Source organism: Rousettus aegyptiacus, unplaced genomic scaffold (genome assembly GCF_014176215.1).
Source record: "Rousettus aegyptiacus isolate mRouAeg1 unplaced genomic scaffold, mRouAeg1.p scaffold_m13_p_12, whole genome shotgun sequence".
NCBI classification, from domain to species: Eukaryota; Metazoa; Chordata; class Mammalia; order Chiroptera; family Pteropodidae; genus Rousettus; species Rousettus aegyptiacus.
In genome coordinates, this window is record NW_023416287.1 from 44259202 (window position 1) to 44279485 (window position 20284).

Below are 20284 nucleotides of genomic sequence, written 5' to 3' on the forward strand. Positions count from 1 at the left end.
AATTGAGTGGCATTTTGAAGAACTATATAAATGTTTTTGTTTTCTAGCTGGTTTAGGTGAATTTCGAATTCGTGACCTGAATGATGAAATTAACAAGCTGCTAAGAGAGAAAGGACACTGGGAGGTCCGGATAAAGGAGCTGGGTGGTCCTGATTATGGAGTAAGTAAGCAGCAGTGCCGGTGGCCCTTGGGAAAGAGTTAGGGGAGCTTTTGGGCAGGCTTGGTAGGTCCTGTCAAGGAGCCTGTAGCTCCTAGCCCATGCCTACCAGAGAGTAGGCACTAAAGAAATGAAAGAAGGCTTGAAAAGTGCCTGTTGCTTGTGGACAGGAAACCTATGAAAAGGATGGGTCGGATGAAGCTTAAAGACTCCTCCATACTAATCTCAGATCAGACAGGGCACATGTATTTACCTGCCAGATGTTCCTGAATAAGCCACTTAGTGTCTCTGGGCCTCTTGTTTTAAATGACCATGGCCCTCTCACATCCTTCTCTGAACTCCTTGGGAATCAGGGCAACATTTATTGGATTTTTACCTGAGGGGGACCTTGAAACATTCCATTCTTTCCTTTCTTTGGACTCTTAGTAATGCAACACTCTTGAACAGTGGCTTTTAAGCTTTTAGGACCATGACCCAATGTAAAACACACACACACACACACACACACACACTCTTCATATCATAACCTGGTAAACACAGAAATATGCTAAAAAAGTACTTAGTATGTGTTGATGGACTTTAGTATTTTCTATTCTGATCTATTTTAATTTTTAAGAAATTGATGATTGTGACCCACTTAATTGATTTCATGGCACACTACTGGGTCTCAGTTTTGAAAAATACTGACCCATGGCTTTCATTTGCCTACCCATTTGTGAAGAGATCTGCTTCAGGTCATTTGAACTACTAGTATCTAATAAGTGAACTGTAATGTGTTATATATATATATATATAGTATGGTTGTGTTAGAACTTTACAGAAGGTGAAAAAATATATGTATGTTTTCATAGATATGCATATATATATATATGACATGCATGTAGTTTTTTTACACAATGGTCTTTTCACCTTCGTGAAGGTCTAGCACAACCATAATTCTCACTTTAATATCTGGAATAAAAATGAAGCATTTATTTTTCCCATTTGAGAAGGAAAGACACTCACATTTCTTGAGAACTTGCTTTGTTCTAGGCACTGTACTAGAAACTTTCTCATTCAGCAGTTCTGTGACGGTGATTTTGTTTTCTGTCAAACTACATTAAAGTAATGCAGAAATTTATTAACCCTCCTAGAAAAGTGACCTCAGAAGCATTACAAAATTAATATGTAAGGTATTCTTAAGTTCCACCACCCTAAGTTAACATTAATGAGTTTTTTAATGTGTAAAATTTTATTTTCTGCACCTGAAACTAATATAATGTTGTATGCTAACTATAATTGAAAAATTAAAAAAGTATTTTAAAAAAAGAACAAGAGTATCAAGAAACTTCCTGGTATTAACCCTATAAATTCACCCTATATACCTATAAAAAAGAAATTTATTTTTATTTTATATGTATAAAAGTAATACATTTAGAGTTTCAATTTTATAAGGCAAAGGGTTATGGTGATGGATGATGGTTGTGGATACATGACATTGTGAATGTATTTAAAACCACTGAGCTGTGCACATAAAAATGGTTAAGATGGTGAATTTTATGATATGTGAATTTTACCACAATCAAAAAAAAGAAATGTAATACATTATCAAACTCAGAAAAGTATAAAGAAGCAGAACAACATTCAGTTATAGTCCCATTACCTAGGTGCAACTATTTGAATATTTCCTTTTATTTTTTGTGAATGCTGTAATTGAGATCATGTTCCTATATGTACATTTTTGGTTCTAGATTTTATATTTCTTTTCAAAATGATAATTTTGATTATATGAATGATATATACTTTTATGCAAAAAAGAATATAAAAATTGTAAAATATAAAAACTTTTATATAGTATCCTTTGTGTTATAAAATATATTAAATATTTTCTTATCACCAAGAAATAGCTGCCGTTAACATTTCCTAGAATTTTTTCTGTGCATATATATGCTTATGTTTATAGAAGTTGGTTCATATTCTAACTATATGCTTTGTTCACATAATAGTATATATGGAGCATATTTTCAGGTCAAGTAATCATTTATATAATCATTTTTAAAAGCATCTTTGAGCTTACAGAAAGTTGCAAAAATATATAGCAAACTCAAATCCTTTATAAAGATTTTCTAGTTTTAACATTTTACTGCATTGCTTTATTATTTGTACCTTGAGATTTATTTTTCTGAACCATTTGAAGCTTAAATACATGATGCTTCTTTGCCCCTTAATACTTCTGCGTATAGTTACTAAGAATAAGAATGTCCTCTTATATAACCATGGTAGAGCTATCAAGTTTAGGACATTTAACTCTGGTACAATAACTTTATCTAACTACTTGGCTGATCCGTTTTCCCTCTAGTATGGGACCTATACACTACATATAGTTGTTGACATCATTATTTTTAATGGACAGAATTCCATCTTCTGAATATTTCATTTTCTATTGCTTATCATGTAGGTGGTTTACAATTTTTTAAATAAGCTTCTGTCACTTAACATCATATCATAAGCATTTCAAAATTAATATAAGAGTTTTATAGGAACCATCATTTTTATTCTATCCAAAAATATGCTATGTATTTACTTAAATCATCTTCCTACTTTTAGGAATTTAGGTCAATTTTAAGGAATAAAAGAGTACCTAAATATTTTTCTGTGTACATATATATTTTTCATGTTAAGCATTATTATCTTAAAATATATTTGTAAACATAGAAATAGTGGGTTTAAGGATCAGATTCATTTTCTCTTTTTCCTTCCCAATAAGAAAGTTGGCCCTAAAATGCTAGATCATGAAGGGAAAGAAGTCCCAGGAAATCGAGGTTACAAATACTTTGGAGCAGCCAAAGATTTGCCTGGTGTTAGAGAGCTATTTGAAAAAGAACGTAAGTAATTAATATTTGGGTGGTTTTAGCCGTGTGTGTGTGTGTGTGTGTGTGTGTGTGTGTGTGTGTGTGTGTGTTTAAATACCTAATAGGCATTTATTTGTCACCATTAAAGGACTGAATTTTAAACAGATTCTTGGACTGAGGGCTCACATCCATCAACTTGTTCAACTTTAGCACCTATCTCATCTCAAGGAACTTTTCCAGAACTACTGCCTTAACCATGAAGCTCCATGAGTTTTTTCCAGTTCTACTTGGGCTTCTTGAGCATTTTTACTTTTCTAACAAAGACATTATGAAGTGGGTAGATAGATTGGCAAGCCTTTTTTATAGTTTTTTTTTCTTTTTTTTTTCCCTCAGTGCTACCTGGAGTCAGATTATTGACCACTTCTTTTAAGTCATTTGGGTCATGATTTACATCATCTTTGAGATTTGGCAGACTTGTTGATGCTGAGCATAAGAGGTCTTCTGAATGGGATTGCTGCATGTTTTAGTAAAACCAACATGGAATAGGTGAAGCAAATAAGCATCAGTAGTCTTGACATCAACATGAACTTCTGAACTTCAATCATAGTCTGACATTTTTTGAACATGGAATATATTTTGTCATGGGTTAAGATCAATGCCATGGAATTTAATTAATCAGGTAGTTTATGCCTTGAACATCTTCACTAATTAGCTTGAATTTTCTAAGTGCAACTTCATCATTTTGCAGATAAGCTAGGCTCACTTCAAAAACCTGACCCTGGATACCATCAAATGTAATTTGGGTTCCTTGAGTACTCACAAGAACACTAGTGTTTTTCCAATATTTCATAAATTGAACATAGCTGGTGCTTTCACATCGTACCAGTCTTTCTTAGAAAATAGATCAACCACTTTCTTCTTGGCTTCCTTTTTGCTTCCTTTTGTAAGGTGCTTGTTCTTGCCAACTGCCATGCTGCTGCTTAGAGAGCCAAAAAAGCTAGCCTTGAATTTTTGATAATCATAACAGTAGACATGGTATGTGCTAGGTGCTTTTCCTGTATGATTTCTTAGCTGCACAAAGTCCTATAGTGTCGGAATTATTGTTTCCAAATCTTAAATGAAAAATCTTAGCACTAGGAGTTGAAGTCATGAGCCCAGGACACACAGTAGGGGCTGGAAAGTACCCAGAATTGACTGGTGCCAAATTCCACATCCTGTGCACATGCCAGTTTCTCATTCTGAATGAGGAGTTCCCCTATTTGAAGTTTCCCAAAATTGTTTGGGCAGGCTCTAAAGTTCATTGAATAGGGTTTATGTTTCACTTATTATTTGAAATAATACTAACTGAAGGATAAATAAAACCTTGGGCCAAACCACAGTAGAAAAAAGAGAAATAAAAATAGAGAAAACTAAAGCTGTTTTGTGTCAGTCCAGGCCAGGCATCCTCACCTCTCTTGCCCTTTTCTTCTTTGGCCCTGGAGAACTTCAGCAAAACCTTGGCTTTCCAAAACACAGTTGGAAACCACTAATGGATGGAGTTTTTGTGTAAACGTATACTTTGGAAATATTGAAGGTTTAGTTCCAGATCACTGCAATAAGCGAATATCTCAATAAAGTAGGTCATGCATTTTTTGTTTCCCAGTGCATATAAAAGTTATGCTTACATTATACTGTAGTCTTTTAAGTGCAATAATAGCATTATGTTAAAAAACAATGTACATACCTTAATTTAAAAATATTGCTAAAAAATGCTAATGATTATCAGACCCTTCAGTAAGTCATTATATTTTTGCTGGTGGAAAGTCTTGCTGGCTGATGACTGATCAGGGTGGTGGTTGCCGAAGACTGGGGTGGCTATGGCAGTTTCTTAAAATAAGACAACGATGAGCATTGATTCACTCTTCCTTACGAACTATTTCTCTGTAGCATGCTATGCCGTTTGGTGACATTTTACCCACAATAGAACCTTTTTCAAAATCTGAGTCAGTCCTCTTAAACCCTGCCGCTGCTTTATCAACTGAGTTTATGTAATATTCTAAATCCTTTGTTGTCAGTTCAACAGTCTTCACAGGATCTTCACCAGGAGTAGATTCCATCTCAAGAAACCACTTTTTTCGCTGATCCATGAGAAGCAACTCCTCATCTATTCAAATTTTATTATGAAATTGCAGCCATTTAGTCACATACTCAGGTTACACTTGTAATTTTAGTTCTTTTCCTATTTTTGCCACATTTGCAGTTATTTCATCCATTGAAATCTTAAACCCTTCAAAGTCATCCATGAGGGTTAGAATCGACTTCTTCCAAACTCCTGTCAATGTTGCTATTTTAGCCTCTTTCCATGAGTCATGAATGTTCTTAATGGCATCTAGAATGGTAACACCTTTTCAAGAAGGCTTTCAGTTTACTTTGCCCAGATCCATCAGAGGAATCACTGTCTCTGGTAGCCATAGCTTTATGAAATGTGTTTCTTAAATAATAAGACTTCAAAGTTGAAATTAATCCTTGATCCATGAGCTGCGGAATGGATGTTGTGTTAGCAGGCATGAACACAACATTAATCTCATTGTACATCTCCATCAGAGATCTTGGGTGACCAGGTGCATTGTCAATAAGCAGTAATATTTTGAAAAGAATCCTTTTTTTCTGCAGTAGTTCTCAACAGTGAGCTTAAAATATTTAGAAAACCATGTTGTAAACAGATGTGATGTCATCCAAGCTTTATTGTTTCATTTATATAGCACAGACAGAGTAGAATTAGCATTATCTCTAAGGGCCCTAGGATTTTTAGAATGGTAAATGAGCATTGGCTTTAACTTAAAGTCACTAGCTTGTCCTTGGGAGCTTTGAAGCCAGGTATTGACTTCTCTCTAGCTATGAAAGTTCCAGATGGCATCTTCTCCCAGTATAAGGCTGTTTCATCTATTGAAAGTCTGTGTAGTGTAGCCACCTTCATTAATTATCTTAGTTGGAACTTCTGGATAACTCGTTGCAGCTTCTACAGCAGCACATGCTGCTTCCTCTTGTACTTCTATGCTATGGAGATAGCCTCTTTCCTTAAACCTCATCAGCCAACCTCTGCTAACTTCAAACTTTTCTGCTGCTGCTTCATCACCTCTCTCAGTTTTCATAGAATTGAAGAGAGTCAGGTCCTAGCTCTGGATTAGGCTGTGGCTTAAAGGAATGTCGTGGGCTGGCTTGATCTTTTCTGCAGACCACTAAAATTTTCTCTACACCAGCAATAAGTCTTTTGTTTTCTTATATTTCATGTGTTCATTGGAGTAGCAATTTTAATTTCCTTCAAGAACTTTTCCTTCGCATTTACAACTTGACTAACTGCTTGGTTCAAGAGGCCTAACTTTTGACTTATCTCAGCGTTTGACATGCCTTCCTTACTAAACTTAATCATTTCTAGCTTTTGATTTAAAATGTGAGACATGTGACCCTTCCTTTCACTTGAACACTTACAGGCTATTGTAGGGTTATTGTAGTTGGCCTAATTTCAATATTGTTGTGTCTCAGGGTATAGGGAGACCCAAGGAGAGGAAGAGAGATGAGGGAACAAATGGTCAGCATAGCAGTCAGAACACACAGTAATTAAGTTTGCCATCTTATATAATTGTAGTTTGTGGTGCCCCAAAACAATTACAGTAATAATATCAAAGACCACTGATCACTGATCACCATAACAAATATAATAATAATGAAAAAGTTTGAAATACTGGGAGAATTACCAAAATGTCACAGACACAAAGTGAACAAGTGCTGTTGTAAAGACGGTGCCAAAGACTTGCTGGAAGCAGGGTTGCCGCACAATGTCTGCAAAGCACAAATAAAGCAAATCACAGTGAAATGAAGTATGTCTGTATTTTAATTTTGCTTTTTGGAAAAGTAGTCTAAACCCCAAAGAAAAAGTGTGAAAAGCAGAAAAGATTGATACCAGTATTCTCACCAGTTTAAAAATATAATTCTACCTTCATTAAACCCTGCTTATTTTTAAATTCATTATGCTAAAACTGCGTTTGCACGTGTCATTAACATTGCTTTAAAATAATTTAGAGTTTAAATATTATGCTGTTCATTATGAAAGCAATATAATTTTTTTGCAGATAAGTTGTAAAATACAGAAATCAGAAAAAAACCACTTGTGTTTTCATAATGTATTGATGATGATCGTTGACATGTCAGGACTATTTCCTTCCAGTATTTTAAGGGTTGTGGTGGTGGTGGTGGGGCTCCTAAATTGAGTTTATAGTCTATGTGTTTATTTTTTGCATTTGTATTTTTCTTATCTTTATTCCAGGCATAGATTTTTTTTTTAAACAAGAAAGTGCATAAGTTAATCGAATATAATTTGAATAGTATAGTACAGCCCTCTTGATCACCCCCCTTCCTTCCCTAGTCACAGTGCCCCTGCTAGATAACTCTAGGTAACCATTATTATCTATTTGGTATGTTCCCTTCCAGGCTTTTTTATATGCACTTTTATGTTTAGTCCATTGGCTAACTTTCATTAGTAAAAGTGACAGGTGACCCAACCCCAATTCACTTTAGGCACAAAAGCCTAAATTTTTGGCTCACATAACTGAAAAGCCCACAAGTAATCAGGAGTGGCCCACTGCAGTTCACATTTCTCCGTATTGTAGTTTTGACTTCCATTGTGTGGGTTTTTGTTTTCTGTCTTAACTTTTCTAGGCTTGTGGTGGGTGGCAAGTTGTCTACCATTGACTTAATATTTGCCCTCTTTCAGCAGTTCAAGCAAAATTCCCAGAATTGAGTTTGTTTGGTTTTGATTAGATTATAGTTCTACCCTTAAACCAGTCCCTGTGGTGGAATGCAGTGCTGTGAACCAGCCAGATTTTAGCCTGGTACTCTGTCCTGGTGCAGCCAACATGGTGACTACCACCCACAACACACTGACTAAGAGTGGAGGAGAGGTAGACAGAGTCACCGTTACCTATATCAGGGTAGCAGATGGAGGCTTGCGAAAACACAGTGGCTCTCCCATACCTGTCTGCCATGTTGTGATATCCATTGATATTCTCCCACAGTTCTACTTAGAACTCTATTAGTGGATGAGAATATCATGGTATGAATTATTAGAGAATATCATGGTATGATTAGGGAATATCGTGGTATGAATTAACCATAACTTTATAAAACCATTCCTTCTTTGGTAGACGTCTAGTTATTTCCAGATTTTCATAATTGTAAATATTTTTGGTGATCTGATGGCTGAAAATGTTTTTTATTTCTCTGATTACTAATGAAATTGATGATTTAATCCAATCACTAATTGAAATTTTCATGCATGAGTTTCTTCTTAAATTATCAGCTTTTATTCTTTGACTACTCTGTTGTCATTTCCCTTTTGATTTTCAAGAATTACTTAAATATTCTGAATAGTAATCTTTAGACTGAAAATATTTTCTTCAGAACGTTCTCATTTATCTTTTTTGTTCGTTTATAGTTTCTTTTGTTTTACCTATATACTTATGTTTTCCCATTCTGGTTTTTTCAGTTAAAAATTATGACATTTCCAGTGTTATCAAAGTATCTTGTGAAACAGCATTATCAGGGCTACAGGCTACCCCATCCCACACATCCTGCAATTAATAATCCTAGTTTATTCCAAGTTTTCACTGTTATATAAATAGTGCTGTGATGTACATCTCTGTCCGTGAACCTTTGCCAGCTTTTGTTTATTAATTTAGGATAGTTTCCTTTTAAATGGACTAATTGGGACAAAGATTTCAACACTAATTTTTAAAAGGTTAGTACCACTTATATAATTCTATTAGCAGTGTAGAAAAGTGCCTTTTCATATTTTCGTGAACACATGTACTGTATGCCTGTGTAACATTGTGTAGGGGGAAGGCTTGAGTGTGATTGTGATGGCAAATTCAGCTGTGTTGATGCTCTTTCTTTCAGCTCTTCCTCCTCCGAGAAAGACACGTGCTGAACTCATGAAGGCAATTGATTTTGAATACTATGGTTACCTAGATGAAGACGATGGTGTTATTGTGCCTTTGGAGCAGGAATATGAAAAGAGATGTAGGTTTGCAGGAATTTTATTTCATTACTGGTTTGATATCTGGTTTCTGTTATCTCCTTTGAAAATGGGTTTTTAATTAGTGCTTTATTCCAAAAAGGAGTTTTCTTTGTTCCTAATGGTCTTCAGAGGAAATGGTCTGTCTAATGATCCACCACCACCACCACCCCACACATACACACACAGTAACTACGAGGCAGTTAATGTGGTGTTGGGCCTGAAGGAACATGTTGGGGAAACCAGAGAGTGGCATCTGACCTGGTCCCTGTCCATTAGGGATCATCATCTAGTTTCCTTCCTGGATTGGCCTTTCTTGAAATCATGAATTGGTGCCCACTTAAGGAGATTTAAATTTGTTTTGAACACAGCTAATGGGTTATATCACTGTAGAGCAAGATGGGTCTCCCTTTCTGAGTGCTTCCTCTATGCCAAACATTATGCCGAACCTTTTATGGATGTTCTTTTGAAGCCTCGTGACAACCCTGTGAAGAATAAGTTAGTGCTGCTCCCTTTGTGGTTCATTGAGCTAAGGCTTTGGAAGCTTAGGAGTTGGAGCTCTTTGCTAGCATGCCACACAACTGCATCTCCATTTTCATGTGAGCATGTCAGGAAGCCAGCAGGTTGTTCTACTGGGGAGGATTAGAGGATGTTTCCTAAAATGCCACCTCGTAGAGACTTAAGGCCAGACCTGTTGTAAGACCAGACTGCTTCTCACATCCAGTTTCACCCACCAGAGCAGAGGGAACATCTTGTTCTTCCTTTGCATAGTATTTAAAGCTTATTTAGAGACCAAAGTAACTCCTACTCTCCCTTGTCTTCAGTCAGAGCTGAATTAGTGGAAAAGTGGAAAGCAGAGAGAGAGGCCCGTCTGGCAAGAGGAGAAAAGGAAGAGGAGGAGGAAGAGGAGGAAGAGATCAACATTTATGCTGTTGCCGAGGAAGAGGTACTGACTGGGTGGGCAGTTAGGGTCATCTGGCACTTACTACATTTTGCTCTGAGTTGTGAAGACTGGGCTCCTAGAGAATCAGCTGGTATGGTAAGAAGGAAGTTTGCCCCTTCTTCCAGCCAAGACCTCAGCCTGCTCACCTGGAAGACAGGTATGATCACCTCCCAGTATCACAGAAAGGTTTCCAGAAAGTAATGGCTTTGACAGCACTTTATAAACTGCTTTATATCAGGGATTACTTACTTTTGTCTTAGAGATATATATTCAGGCCCTCCTGAATATATTGGAATTGGATTTATAAACATATTTGAAGCCATACAAGTTTTAGCCCATTACACTTCCATTTTAAAGATGGAAACCAGCCCAGAACAGAGAAGGGACTTATCAGAGGGTCATAGTTAGGGATGGAGCTATAATCCCTGCCTCTGAGGTATAGCCTCCCAGCTCCCAGCTCTTCTGCAAGGCCTGGCATGTTTAGGCTTTGATCCCCAGATAGGTCCAGAATGGAGCTGATTTGCTGGACTGAGAAAGCAGGGGATCACCCATCCATAGTCGGGTCATATGGGAGGAGCTTACTGTGATATCACTCACAAGGAAGCAGGCTCAGAGAAGGTTAGTGACTTGGTCAGTGTCACATAGGATATAGCAGACCTGAGGTTCATACTCAGATCTGACTGTTGAGCAGTAGGGATAGTGAAGCATTTGAAGCAGGATGGCAGCGTATTCTAGGAAGATTTTCTCTAGGTACAAGGATCCACTGGCTCTTTTAGTGAATTTTTGTTTAATTAGAGACTACTGTGCACAGCCCTATGCCAGGTGGGAAAAGCAGAGGCACTGGCTCTAGGGTTAAAAGGTTTTTAGTGGACAGCCACCAAAGGAATTTTACTTTTACTTTTTATTTTGAAACAATTATAGATTTATGGGAAGTTACAAAGTTCTGTCCTTCACTGAGTTTCTCCCAATGTTTCATAAATGGAGTTGTATGTCACCTTTAGGGATGGCCATTATACTCAGCACAGGGCCCTTGAGATCCATCTGAGTTGTTGCATTCAAGAGTTCATTCCTTTTTATTGCTGAGTAATATTTCATATGCAGAAAAGGACACAAGTGGTAAAAGAGCAGGTCATTGAATTTTTATAAGGTGAACATACCAGCACCCCATAATCTTGCTTTTGCCCCTTTGGGTGTCACTCTCTTGGCCTATAAGAGAGTGACACCCAAACCTATAAGTTTTACCTGTTTTGAACTTGATATATCACTGGAATCATGCATACTCTTTTCTATCTAGTGGTCATGGGTATTTGTTTAGTGTCCAGTTTGGGGCTATAATAAGTTGGACTGTTTTGATCATTCTTATTTGCATGCAGTTGTTTCTGTTGAGTATATTCAGAGGAGTGCACTTACCAGATCATAGGGTAGATGTGCGTTTAACTTAAGTAGATACAGCTAAACACTTTCCCAAACTGCTTGGACCAGTTCTTGAACTGAGAGGTTCCACCAAAGGGTGTCCAGCCAGCTCCACATTGCAGCCAGGTTGAGGGAAGAGGGTGTAGAGCATCTGGCACACAATGAACTCTCACCAAGTTGTGGAGTCCCCTGTCCCCATATTTCCAAGGCCATATTATTTCCTTCAGTTATCAGTAATCTCTGTTAACTCACATGCATCCTCTATGGACTTTTTGTCTACATGTGGTACATGTTTTAAATTTAATTTTTTCTTATTTTTCAATGATACTTGATATACAATACATTACTTTTGGGTGTACAACATAGTGATTAGACATTTATGTAACTTACAAAGTGATCAGCCCAATAAGTCTAGTACCCATCTGACACCATGCATAGTTATTACAGTATCATTGACTATATTCCCTATGCTATACTTTACATCCCTGTGACTATTTTTGTAACTGCCAATACTGTCCCCTTTTTCACCCATCATCCCAAGTGCCCTCCCATCTGGCAACCGTGAATTTGTTCTTTGTATCTATGAATTTGTTTGTTTTGTTTGTTTATTTTGTTTTTTAGATTCCACATATAAGTGAAATCATACGGTATTTGTCTTTCTCTGTCTGACTTATTTCATTTAGCATAATACCCTGTAGGTCCATCCAAGCCGTAGCAAATGGTAATATTTCATTCTGTCCAAGTAATGCCTCTTCTTCATCCATTCATCTGTCGATGGGCATTTAGGTTTCTTCCATATCTTGGCTATTGTAAATAATGCTGCAGTGAACACAGGGATGCATCTGTCTTTCTGAACTGGTGTTTTGGATTTCTTTGGATAAATACCCAAAAGTGAAATTGCCGGGTCATATGCTAGTTCTACTTTTAATTTTTTGAGGAACCTCCATGTTGTTTTCCATAGCTGCCGTACCAGTTTACACGAGGGTTCCCTTTCCTCCACATCCTTGCCAATTCTTGTTTGTTGATTTATTGATGATAGCCAGCCTGATGGGTGTGAGGTGATATCTTGTAGTTTTAATTTGCATCTCCCTGATGATTGGTAATGCTGAGTATCTATCTGTTCATATGTCTGTTGGCCATCTGTATGTCCTTTTTGGAGAAATGTCTGTTCAGGTCCTCTGCCCATTTTTTAATTGGATTGTTTGTTTTTGGGGAGTTAAAGTGTATCAGTTTCTTATATATTTTGGGTATTAGCCTTGATTGGACGTATCATTTGCAAATAACTCCTCGCATTCAGCAGGTGTCTTTCTGTTTTGTCGACGGTTTCCATTGCTGTACAGAAACTTTTTAGTTTGCTGTGGTCCCATTTGTTTTTCTTTTGTTTCCTTCATCCGAGGAGACATATCCAAAAAAAATATTGCTACGAGTATTATCGTAGAGTTGACTGCCTGTGTTTTCTTCTAGTTTTATGGGTTTGGCTCTTATATGGATTTAAGCCTTTAATCCATTTTGAGTTTATTCTTGCAAATGGTAAAAGAAAGTGGTCTAGTCTCATTTTTCCACATGTATCTGTCCCGTTTTCCCATCATCTTTTATTGAAGAGACTGTCTTTACCCCACTGTAAGTCTTACTGCCTCTGTCACAGATTACTTGATCATAAAGGCTGGATTTATTTCTGAGCTCTCCGTTCTGTTCCATTGATCTATGTGTCTGTTTTTATGCCAGTTTTGATTACTGTAGCCTCGTGATATAGTTTGATATCAGGTAGCAATGATACCTCCAACTTTGTTCTTTTTCCTCAGGATCGTTTTGTGTATTCGGGGTCTTTTGTGGCTCCATACAAATTTTAGGGTTATTTGTGCTAGTTCTGTGAAAAATGCCATTGGTATTTTGATAGGGATTGTATTGAATCTGTAGATTACCTTGGGTAGCGTGGACATTTTAACGATGGTAATTCTTCCTATCCATGAGCACGGTATATGCTTCCATTTATTTGTATCTTTTTTAGTTTCTTTCTTCAGTGTCTTACAGTTTTCCGAGTAAGACACTTTTAATCTCCTTGGTTAAATTTATTCCTAGGTATTTTATTCTTTTTGATGCAGTTGTAAATGAGATTGTTTTCCTAATTTCTCTTTCTGATAATTTGTTATTAGTGTACAAAAATGCAACCAGTTTCTGAATTTCTGAATATTAATTTTATATCCTGCTACTCTACCAAATTCGTTTATCAGTTCCAATAGTTTTTTGGTGGGCTCTTTAGGGTTCTCTCTCTATAGTATGTCATCTATAAATAATGACAGTTTTACTTCTTCCTTTCCGATTTGGATGCCTTTTCTTTCTTTCTTTCTTTCTTTCTTTTTTTTTTTTTTTGGTCCGATTGTTGTGGCTTGGACTTCCAGTACTATGTTGAATAAAAGTGGTGAAAGTGGACATCGGTGTCTTGTTCCTGATCTTAACAAAAAAGCTTTCAGCTTTTCAATGTTGGGTATGGGTTTGTCATATACAGCCTTTATTACACTGAGGTACGCTTCCTCTGTCCCCACGTTGTGAGAGTTTTTATCGTAAATGGATGTTGGATTTTGGCTAGTGCTTTTCTGCACCTATTGATATGATCGTGTGATTTTTATCCTTCATTTTGTTGATGTGTTGTATCACATTGATTGATTTTTCAGATATTGAACCAAGCCAGGATCCTGGGAATAAATCTCACCTGATTATAGTGTATGATCTTTTTAATGTACTGCTGAACTTGGTTTGCCAATGTTTTGTTGAGGATTTTTGTGTCTATGTTCATCATGGCTATTGGCCTATAATTTCTTTTTCTTTTTTTTTGTAGTGTCTCTGTCTGGTTTCGGTATCATGCTGGCCTCGTAAAATGAGTTTGGGTTCCCTCCTCTTTAATTTTTTATAATAGTTTGAGAAGGAGCGGCATTAATTCTTCTTTGAATGTTTGGTAAAATTCACCTGTAAAGTCATCCGGTCCAGGACTGTTGTTCATTGGGAGTTTTTTGATTACTGATTCAATTTTGTTGGTAGCTATCTGTTCAGATTTTTTCTTTCCTCCTGATTCAGTCTTGGAAAGTTGTATGTTTCTAGGACTTTATCTATTTCTTCCAGGTTGTCCAATTTGTTGGCATATAATTGTTCTTAGTGGGTTTTTTTTTTTTTTTTTTTTAAGTAATCCTTTGTATTTCTGTGCTTTTGGTTGTCACTTCTCTTCCATTTCTGATTTTATATATTTGGGCCCTCCGTTTTCCTTGATGCATCTGGTTAAAGGTTTATCAACTTTTATCTTTTCACAGAACCAACTCTTGGTTCTATTTTTTTAGACTCTATTTTGTTTATTTCTGCTCTGATCTTCATTATTTCCTTCCTTCTACTCACTTCGGGCTTTGCGTGTTCTTCTTTTTCTAGTTTCTTTAGGTGCAACGTTAGATTGCTTGAGCTTCTTCTTGTTTCTTGAGGTAGGGGTGTATTGCTATGAATTTCTCTGAACTGCTTTGCTGGGTCCCATAGATTTCGATAGTTGTGTTTTCATTTGCATCTGTCTCGATATCTTTTGATTTCTTCCTTGGTCTTGTTAATCTATTCACTGTTTAGTAGCATGTCATTTAGCCTCCACGTGTTTGTGTGCTTTTCAGTTTTCTTCTTGTAATTGATTTCTAGTTTCATACCGTTGTGATTGGAGAAGATGCTTGATATGGTTTCAGTCTTGTCCAATGTATTGAGATTCATTCTGTGGCCTAACACGTGGTCTATCCTGGAATTTGTTCCATGTACGCTTGAAAAGAACGTATACATTCTGCTGCTTTGGAATGACATGTCCTATAAATATCAGTTAAGTCCGTGTGGTCAAATGTGTCATCTAAGGCCATTGTTTTCTCGTTGATTTTCTGTCTGGATGATTTATCCATTGGTGTCGATGGAGTGCTAAAGTCCCCTGCTATTACTGTGTTACTGTACTACTCTCGATATCTCCCTTTATGTCTGTCAGTATTTGCTTTATATATTTAGGTGCTCCTACGTTAGGTGCGTAGTTGTGTACAAGAGTTATGTCCTCTTGTTGGATTGACCCCTTATTATGAAATGCCCGTCTTTGTCTCTTGTTACAGCCCTTGTTAAAGTCTATTTTGTCTGATATAAGTATTGCTATCCCAGCTTTTTTTGGTTTCCACTTGCAGAAAATATCTTTTTTCATCCCTTTACTTTTAGTCTGTGTGTCTTTTGATCTGAAGCGTGTCTCTTGTGTGGGTCTTGTTTTCTTATCCAATCAGCCACTCTTTGTTTTTTGACTGAAGTGTTTAATCCATTTATGTTTAAAATGATTATTGAGAGGTATCTAGTTATTATCATTTTGTTATTCATATTTATGTTCTCTCCGTCCCCCGCCCCCCCCCCCCCTTTCTTCTTGAAGAAGACCCTTTAACATTTCTTGTAATAGTAATACTGGTTTGGTGGTAATGAAGTTCTTTGGCTTTTTCTTGTCTGGAAACTCTTTGTTCTTTGATAGAACAAAGAACAAATGATAGCCTTGCTGCGCAGAGTATTGGTTTTCGTCCTTGCTTTTCATCACTTTGAATAGCTTGTATTAATTTCTTCTGGCTTTTTCTCTTGCTGCTTTTAAGATTCTTTGTATTTAACTTTTGGCATTTTAATTATGATGTGTCTTGATGTGTCTTGGTATGGGCCCCTTTGGGTCCATCTTGTTTGGGACTCTCGTAGCTTACTGGACTTGTATGTCTATTTCTTTGCCAAGTTAGGGCAGTTTTCAGTCATTATTTCTTTAGATAGGGTTTTAATCCCTTGCTCGCTCCCTTCTCTTTCTGCTGCCCCTACGATGGGAATGTTTGATGTTGTCCCAGAGGTCCCTTAAACTGTCTTAATTTTCTTTTCTTTTCTTTTTTGCTGTCCGATTGGGTGTTTTCCATGACCTTGGCTTCCAGATTGCTGATTTGATCCTCTGCTTCATCTAATATGCTGTTGATCCCATCTAATGTAGTCTTCATTTCTGACTGGTTCTTTTTTGTTTTCTTTCTCATTTTTATGTTTGCTGTTTCTTTGTTGAAGTTGTCCCTGAATTCATCTATTCTTCCCCTATAATCGTTGAGCTCTGTACGTGGTAGATTGCTTGTCTCCATTTCGTTTAGTTCTTTTTCTGGAGTTTTATCTTGTTCTTTCACTTGGGACATGTTTCTTTGTCTCCTCATTTTGTGTGACTCCCTGTGTTTGTTTCTGTGTATTAGGTAGGTCTGCTACATCTCCCAGTCTTAGTAGAGTGGCCTTAGTAGGTGTCCTGTGGGACCCGGTGGCGCAGTCTCCCTGTTCAGCTGACCTGGGTGTTTTGTGGTTTTCCCTCGTGTGCGCCTTTCTTTTTTTTGTCATTTAGCCTCAGTTGCTGTTGGCACGTCAGTAGGTGGGACTCACTGTCAGGCTTACTGACTGTGAGCGTGCCCGTGACTGTCGCAGGTGAGATGTTATACGGGGTCTGGCCCCATGGCACTCGAGTCACTTTAGCAGGGCTGTGGTGCCATCTGAGTGCACCCTTCCGGCGTGTGGTGTGTGGAGCTGTTTTTGGGTGATGCTGTGGTGTGATCTTAACCTGGCTATCAGGTGTGTTGGTTCTGGAGCTTCTTTGGAGGAGCTCCAGTGTGGGTCATATTCAGCCACCGCTTCTTTTTCTGTTGTTTGGGGACTCCTCTTAGGTATTTCAAAATATGTGGTTGATTGTTGCCCATGAGACCAGTTGCTGCTTATACCCGCTCTGGGCCGCTTTCCAACAGGTACAGGGCATGCCAAGTCCAGCTACTGCTTTTTGGGGTTTGTGTATTTTTAAGAGATTTTAAGTAAGTCTTCAACATGAGGCTAATCTGGAGCTGCCTATAGAGGCTCAGGTGCGGTGAGCAAGTTGTTTGGGGAAGGGTTTCAGGGAATCACCAGGGTGGCAAGAACCTTGTTAGGCAGGTTAATGGAGATCTCATATTTTGTATCTACCTGTATCTGCCAACTAGATGGGAGGAAGAAGGGTCAATGAGGGAACAGTGAGTGGCTCCTGCCAGCGCTTCTGTCCTGTAGAGAGCTGCCCTAATCCATGCCTCTGTAGCACTTGTCTTGAAACTTGTCAATTTAGTTCCTCCCTGGCACTTTTTGAGCTGTTGGTTCAGCACTGGAGCCCAGAGCAAGTGGGTCTATGCATAGGCTTTGCAAGAGGAGTGCCTCCATCTCTTGCAGCCCACTGTCTCACTTGGATGCAATACCTGTTAGTTTCCACAGCCAGCTGTTATGCTGACTCCTCCTTCTGGTACTGGTACCTTTGGCTGGGGAGCCCAGTTTGGGTCTAGGATCCCTCGTTCCTCAGGGGGGACCTCCGCAGCAGAGAAATTCCTCTGTATTCTTAATCGCCACACCGTGGGTGGAGGGCCATTCGGTTCTGCAACTCTACCCCTCATACACTTCTCTCTGTGGCTTCTTTATATTTTTAGTTGCAGGAATTCTGTTGACATAGTCTTCAGGTGGTTCTCAATGATTGTTCTGTAATTTAGTTGTAATTTTGATGTGGTCATGGGAGGAGAGATGACCACAGTCTGTTCCTACTCTGCCATCTTGACCAGATTCTAAATTTAATTTTAAAAAATAAATAATATATTCATAAAGTTCAAGAACCAAATAGTACATATAGTCAACAAAGACACGCTTTCATGGCTCTGTCCTCCATCTACCTAGTCCTCACTGCTGTCACTAGTTTTTATTTTATTTTCTTTCTTAATACAAAAAGTAGCATAGTACACAAAATGTTTTATTGACTTTTATACTTGATGTCTTTGCTGTGTTTCTGGATAAGTACAGAACTTCTTCATTCCCCCCCCCCCCCCCAAACAGCTGCAGAGAAGTGCATTTTATAGGACTACCAACATTTATTTCACGGTCTCCTACTCACAGAGTTTTGGTTGTTCTCTGCTTGTAGTCTGATGAGGAAGGCAGCCAAGAGAAAGGGGAAGACGGGCAGCAGAAGTTCATCGCTCATGTCCCTGTGCCATCGCAGCAAGAGGTAGGATAGAGGCTGTGAACTGCCCTTGCAGGTGGAGCTTCCCCAGTGCCAAGGGCCTTGCCTCTAAAGAGGACTCCACAGAGTGCTTTACTGAGTTTTTTTATCCCATCTATCCATTTGGGCAGCTCTGACTCCTGAGCACATGGCACTGGTCACTGTGCTCATAATAGGTTGGGGAATCCAGAGAAGGCCGGGTTGATTTCATTTGCTGTAGAGGAAAGTGACAAACACTATTCACATACTGCCAGTGGGAGAGAGTGGGACCTTGGTGACTGCTCTGGGTATTGGGCTCCTTGATGACATACCCCTTAGGTACTCCCTCCTGGCTGGGTTCCAGCAAGGCGTGGAGGGCCTTACTGAGGAATGAAGCATGGGCCTTTTACTCTTGCTATCCACAGATTGAGGAGGCACTTGTTCGAAGGAAGAAGATGGAACTCCTCCAGAAGTATGCAAGTGAGACCCTGCAGGCCCAGAGCGAAGAGGCCAAAAGACTCCTGGGATATTAGGGCTGAGCAAGGGTGATCCTCGGGGTCTAGAAATCTGCTAGAAGTCCTTCAGCCCCAGCTGGATTCTGCTGTTCTCAGACTGCAGGCTGGCAGGCTAGTGCTGCCAGGCTTCCTGCTACTTATCATCATTTTTTCTTCTCTTATTTTTCTGACCTCATTTACTGATCTTGGGAAGAGTCTGCCCTGTGCCTCCCTGGCAGGCTGTCTACATGCTGAACATGTTAGCCATCACCTTTGTACACGTTTTGCTACTGTATGAACTCACTTTTTGTTATCCTTGGTATGCAAAATGGGCTGTTAACTGGCTGCTTATAAATGTTTTATTTAGCTTTCTGCTCTCGTTTTGTGGGGAGGGTGATCAATTAGTGACTCTCATTAAAAAAAAAATGTTAGTTTTTCTTAAAAAGACATCTTTATAACTCCTCTTGAAAAATGAGATTCGTCAACCCTAAGCCTAAATCCCATGTGTCAGCAGCCAGCCAGAGCTGTCCCTTTTGGGCTAGGCACAGTTCTTTATGGCCTACTCAGCCTGCCTCATTCCCTCTTGCTCAGATGGCAGGAAGTTGAGTTTGCTAATTTTTTGACCGGTTCTGCAGAGATATTTTTATTAAAAGATTTTTATATGTGGGAGAAACCTCCATGTCTGCAGCTTGCTTATTCCCTGGGCTCCCTTTATGGAAGGCAGTGGTTGCATTGAGACATGAGGTTCAGAATCACTGCAGGGGAGAGAGTCCAAAAACACACAACCCAAGTGTGGGAAGGCTGTGACCAGTTTCACATTCTGTCTGGGAGCTGAGGTAGGTAGGCATAGCCATCCTCACTGTGCCCCTGAGGTGGCCGGTGTGAAAGCACACCGTGGATGCCCACGAAGCATGAATTGGATCCAAACCTGCCATCCAAGCTGGGTCTTTTCTCTCTAATGGGGAGAACCAACAGCAAAGGCTGCAGCCTCTGGGGCAATGGCAAGGGGCCTCTCCATGCTCAGAGGGGTCCTAGGAGTGTCTGGGAATCGGTGTCAGGACCGGGTGGCTGTCCTTTGGGTCGGGACCCCAGCTTGGGCTATTTGTGAACAGGAAGTCCTGCTTTGAGAAGCCCTTTGCACAATAGGAGGTTCAGTTCTTCATCTGGGTAGGGGATGGTCTGCCTGCCTGGAAGCAGCACATGCTGGACATGACAGCCCTGTGTGGCTGGGGGTGGCAAGCATTGGGGAGAGTGTGGCCAGGCTGTTGATGGTTCTGGAGGCCCTTCTTGAGGGAAACTGAAGGTGGCAGGGAGCCGTGCAGAGAGAGGTCTGAGCAAGGGGGTGACCTGACTTGCAGCCAGCTGTGGAGACCAGAGGC

At 39.0% G+C, this 20284-nt stretch overlaps 1 protein-coding gene across 2 annotated transcripts in view; it reads left to right on the plus strand.

Moving 5' to 3' along the window:
* The window catches only part of ISY1 (ISY1 splicing factor homolog), a 33243-nt gene extending 13664 nt beyond the window's left edge, over positions 1-19579 (plus strand). The window contains exons 6-11 of one of the 2 annotated variants that reach the window (XM_036229800.1): positions 48-160; positions 2904-3021; positions 8920-9042; positions 9862-9983; positions 18355-18438; positions 18837-19579. In XM_036229800.1, the coding sequence (XP_036085693.1) occupies positions 48-160; positions 2904-3021; positions 8920-9042; positions 9862-9983; positions 18355-18438; positions 18837-18944 (668 nt within the window). In that variant the 3' untranslated portion in view covers positions 18945-19579. The remainder of the gene's footprint in view (positions 1-47; positions 161-2903; positions 3022-8919; positions 9043-9861; positions 9984-18354; positions 18439-18836) is intronic. The other variant, XM_036229802.1, reaches the window with a different exon arrangement.
* The last annotated feature ends 705 nt before the right edge of the window (positions 19580-20284 follow it).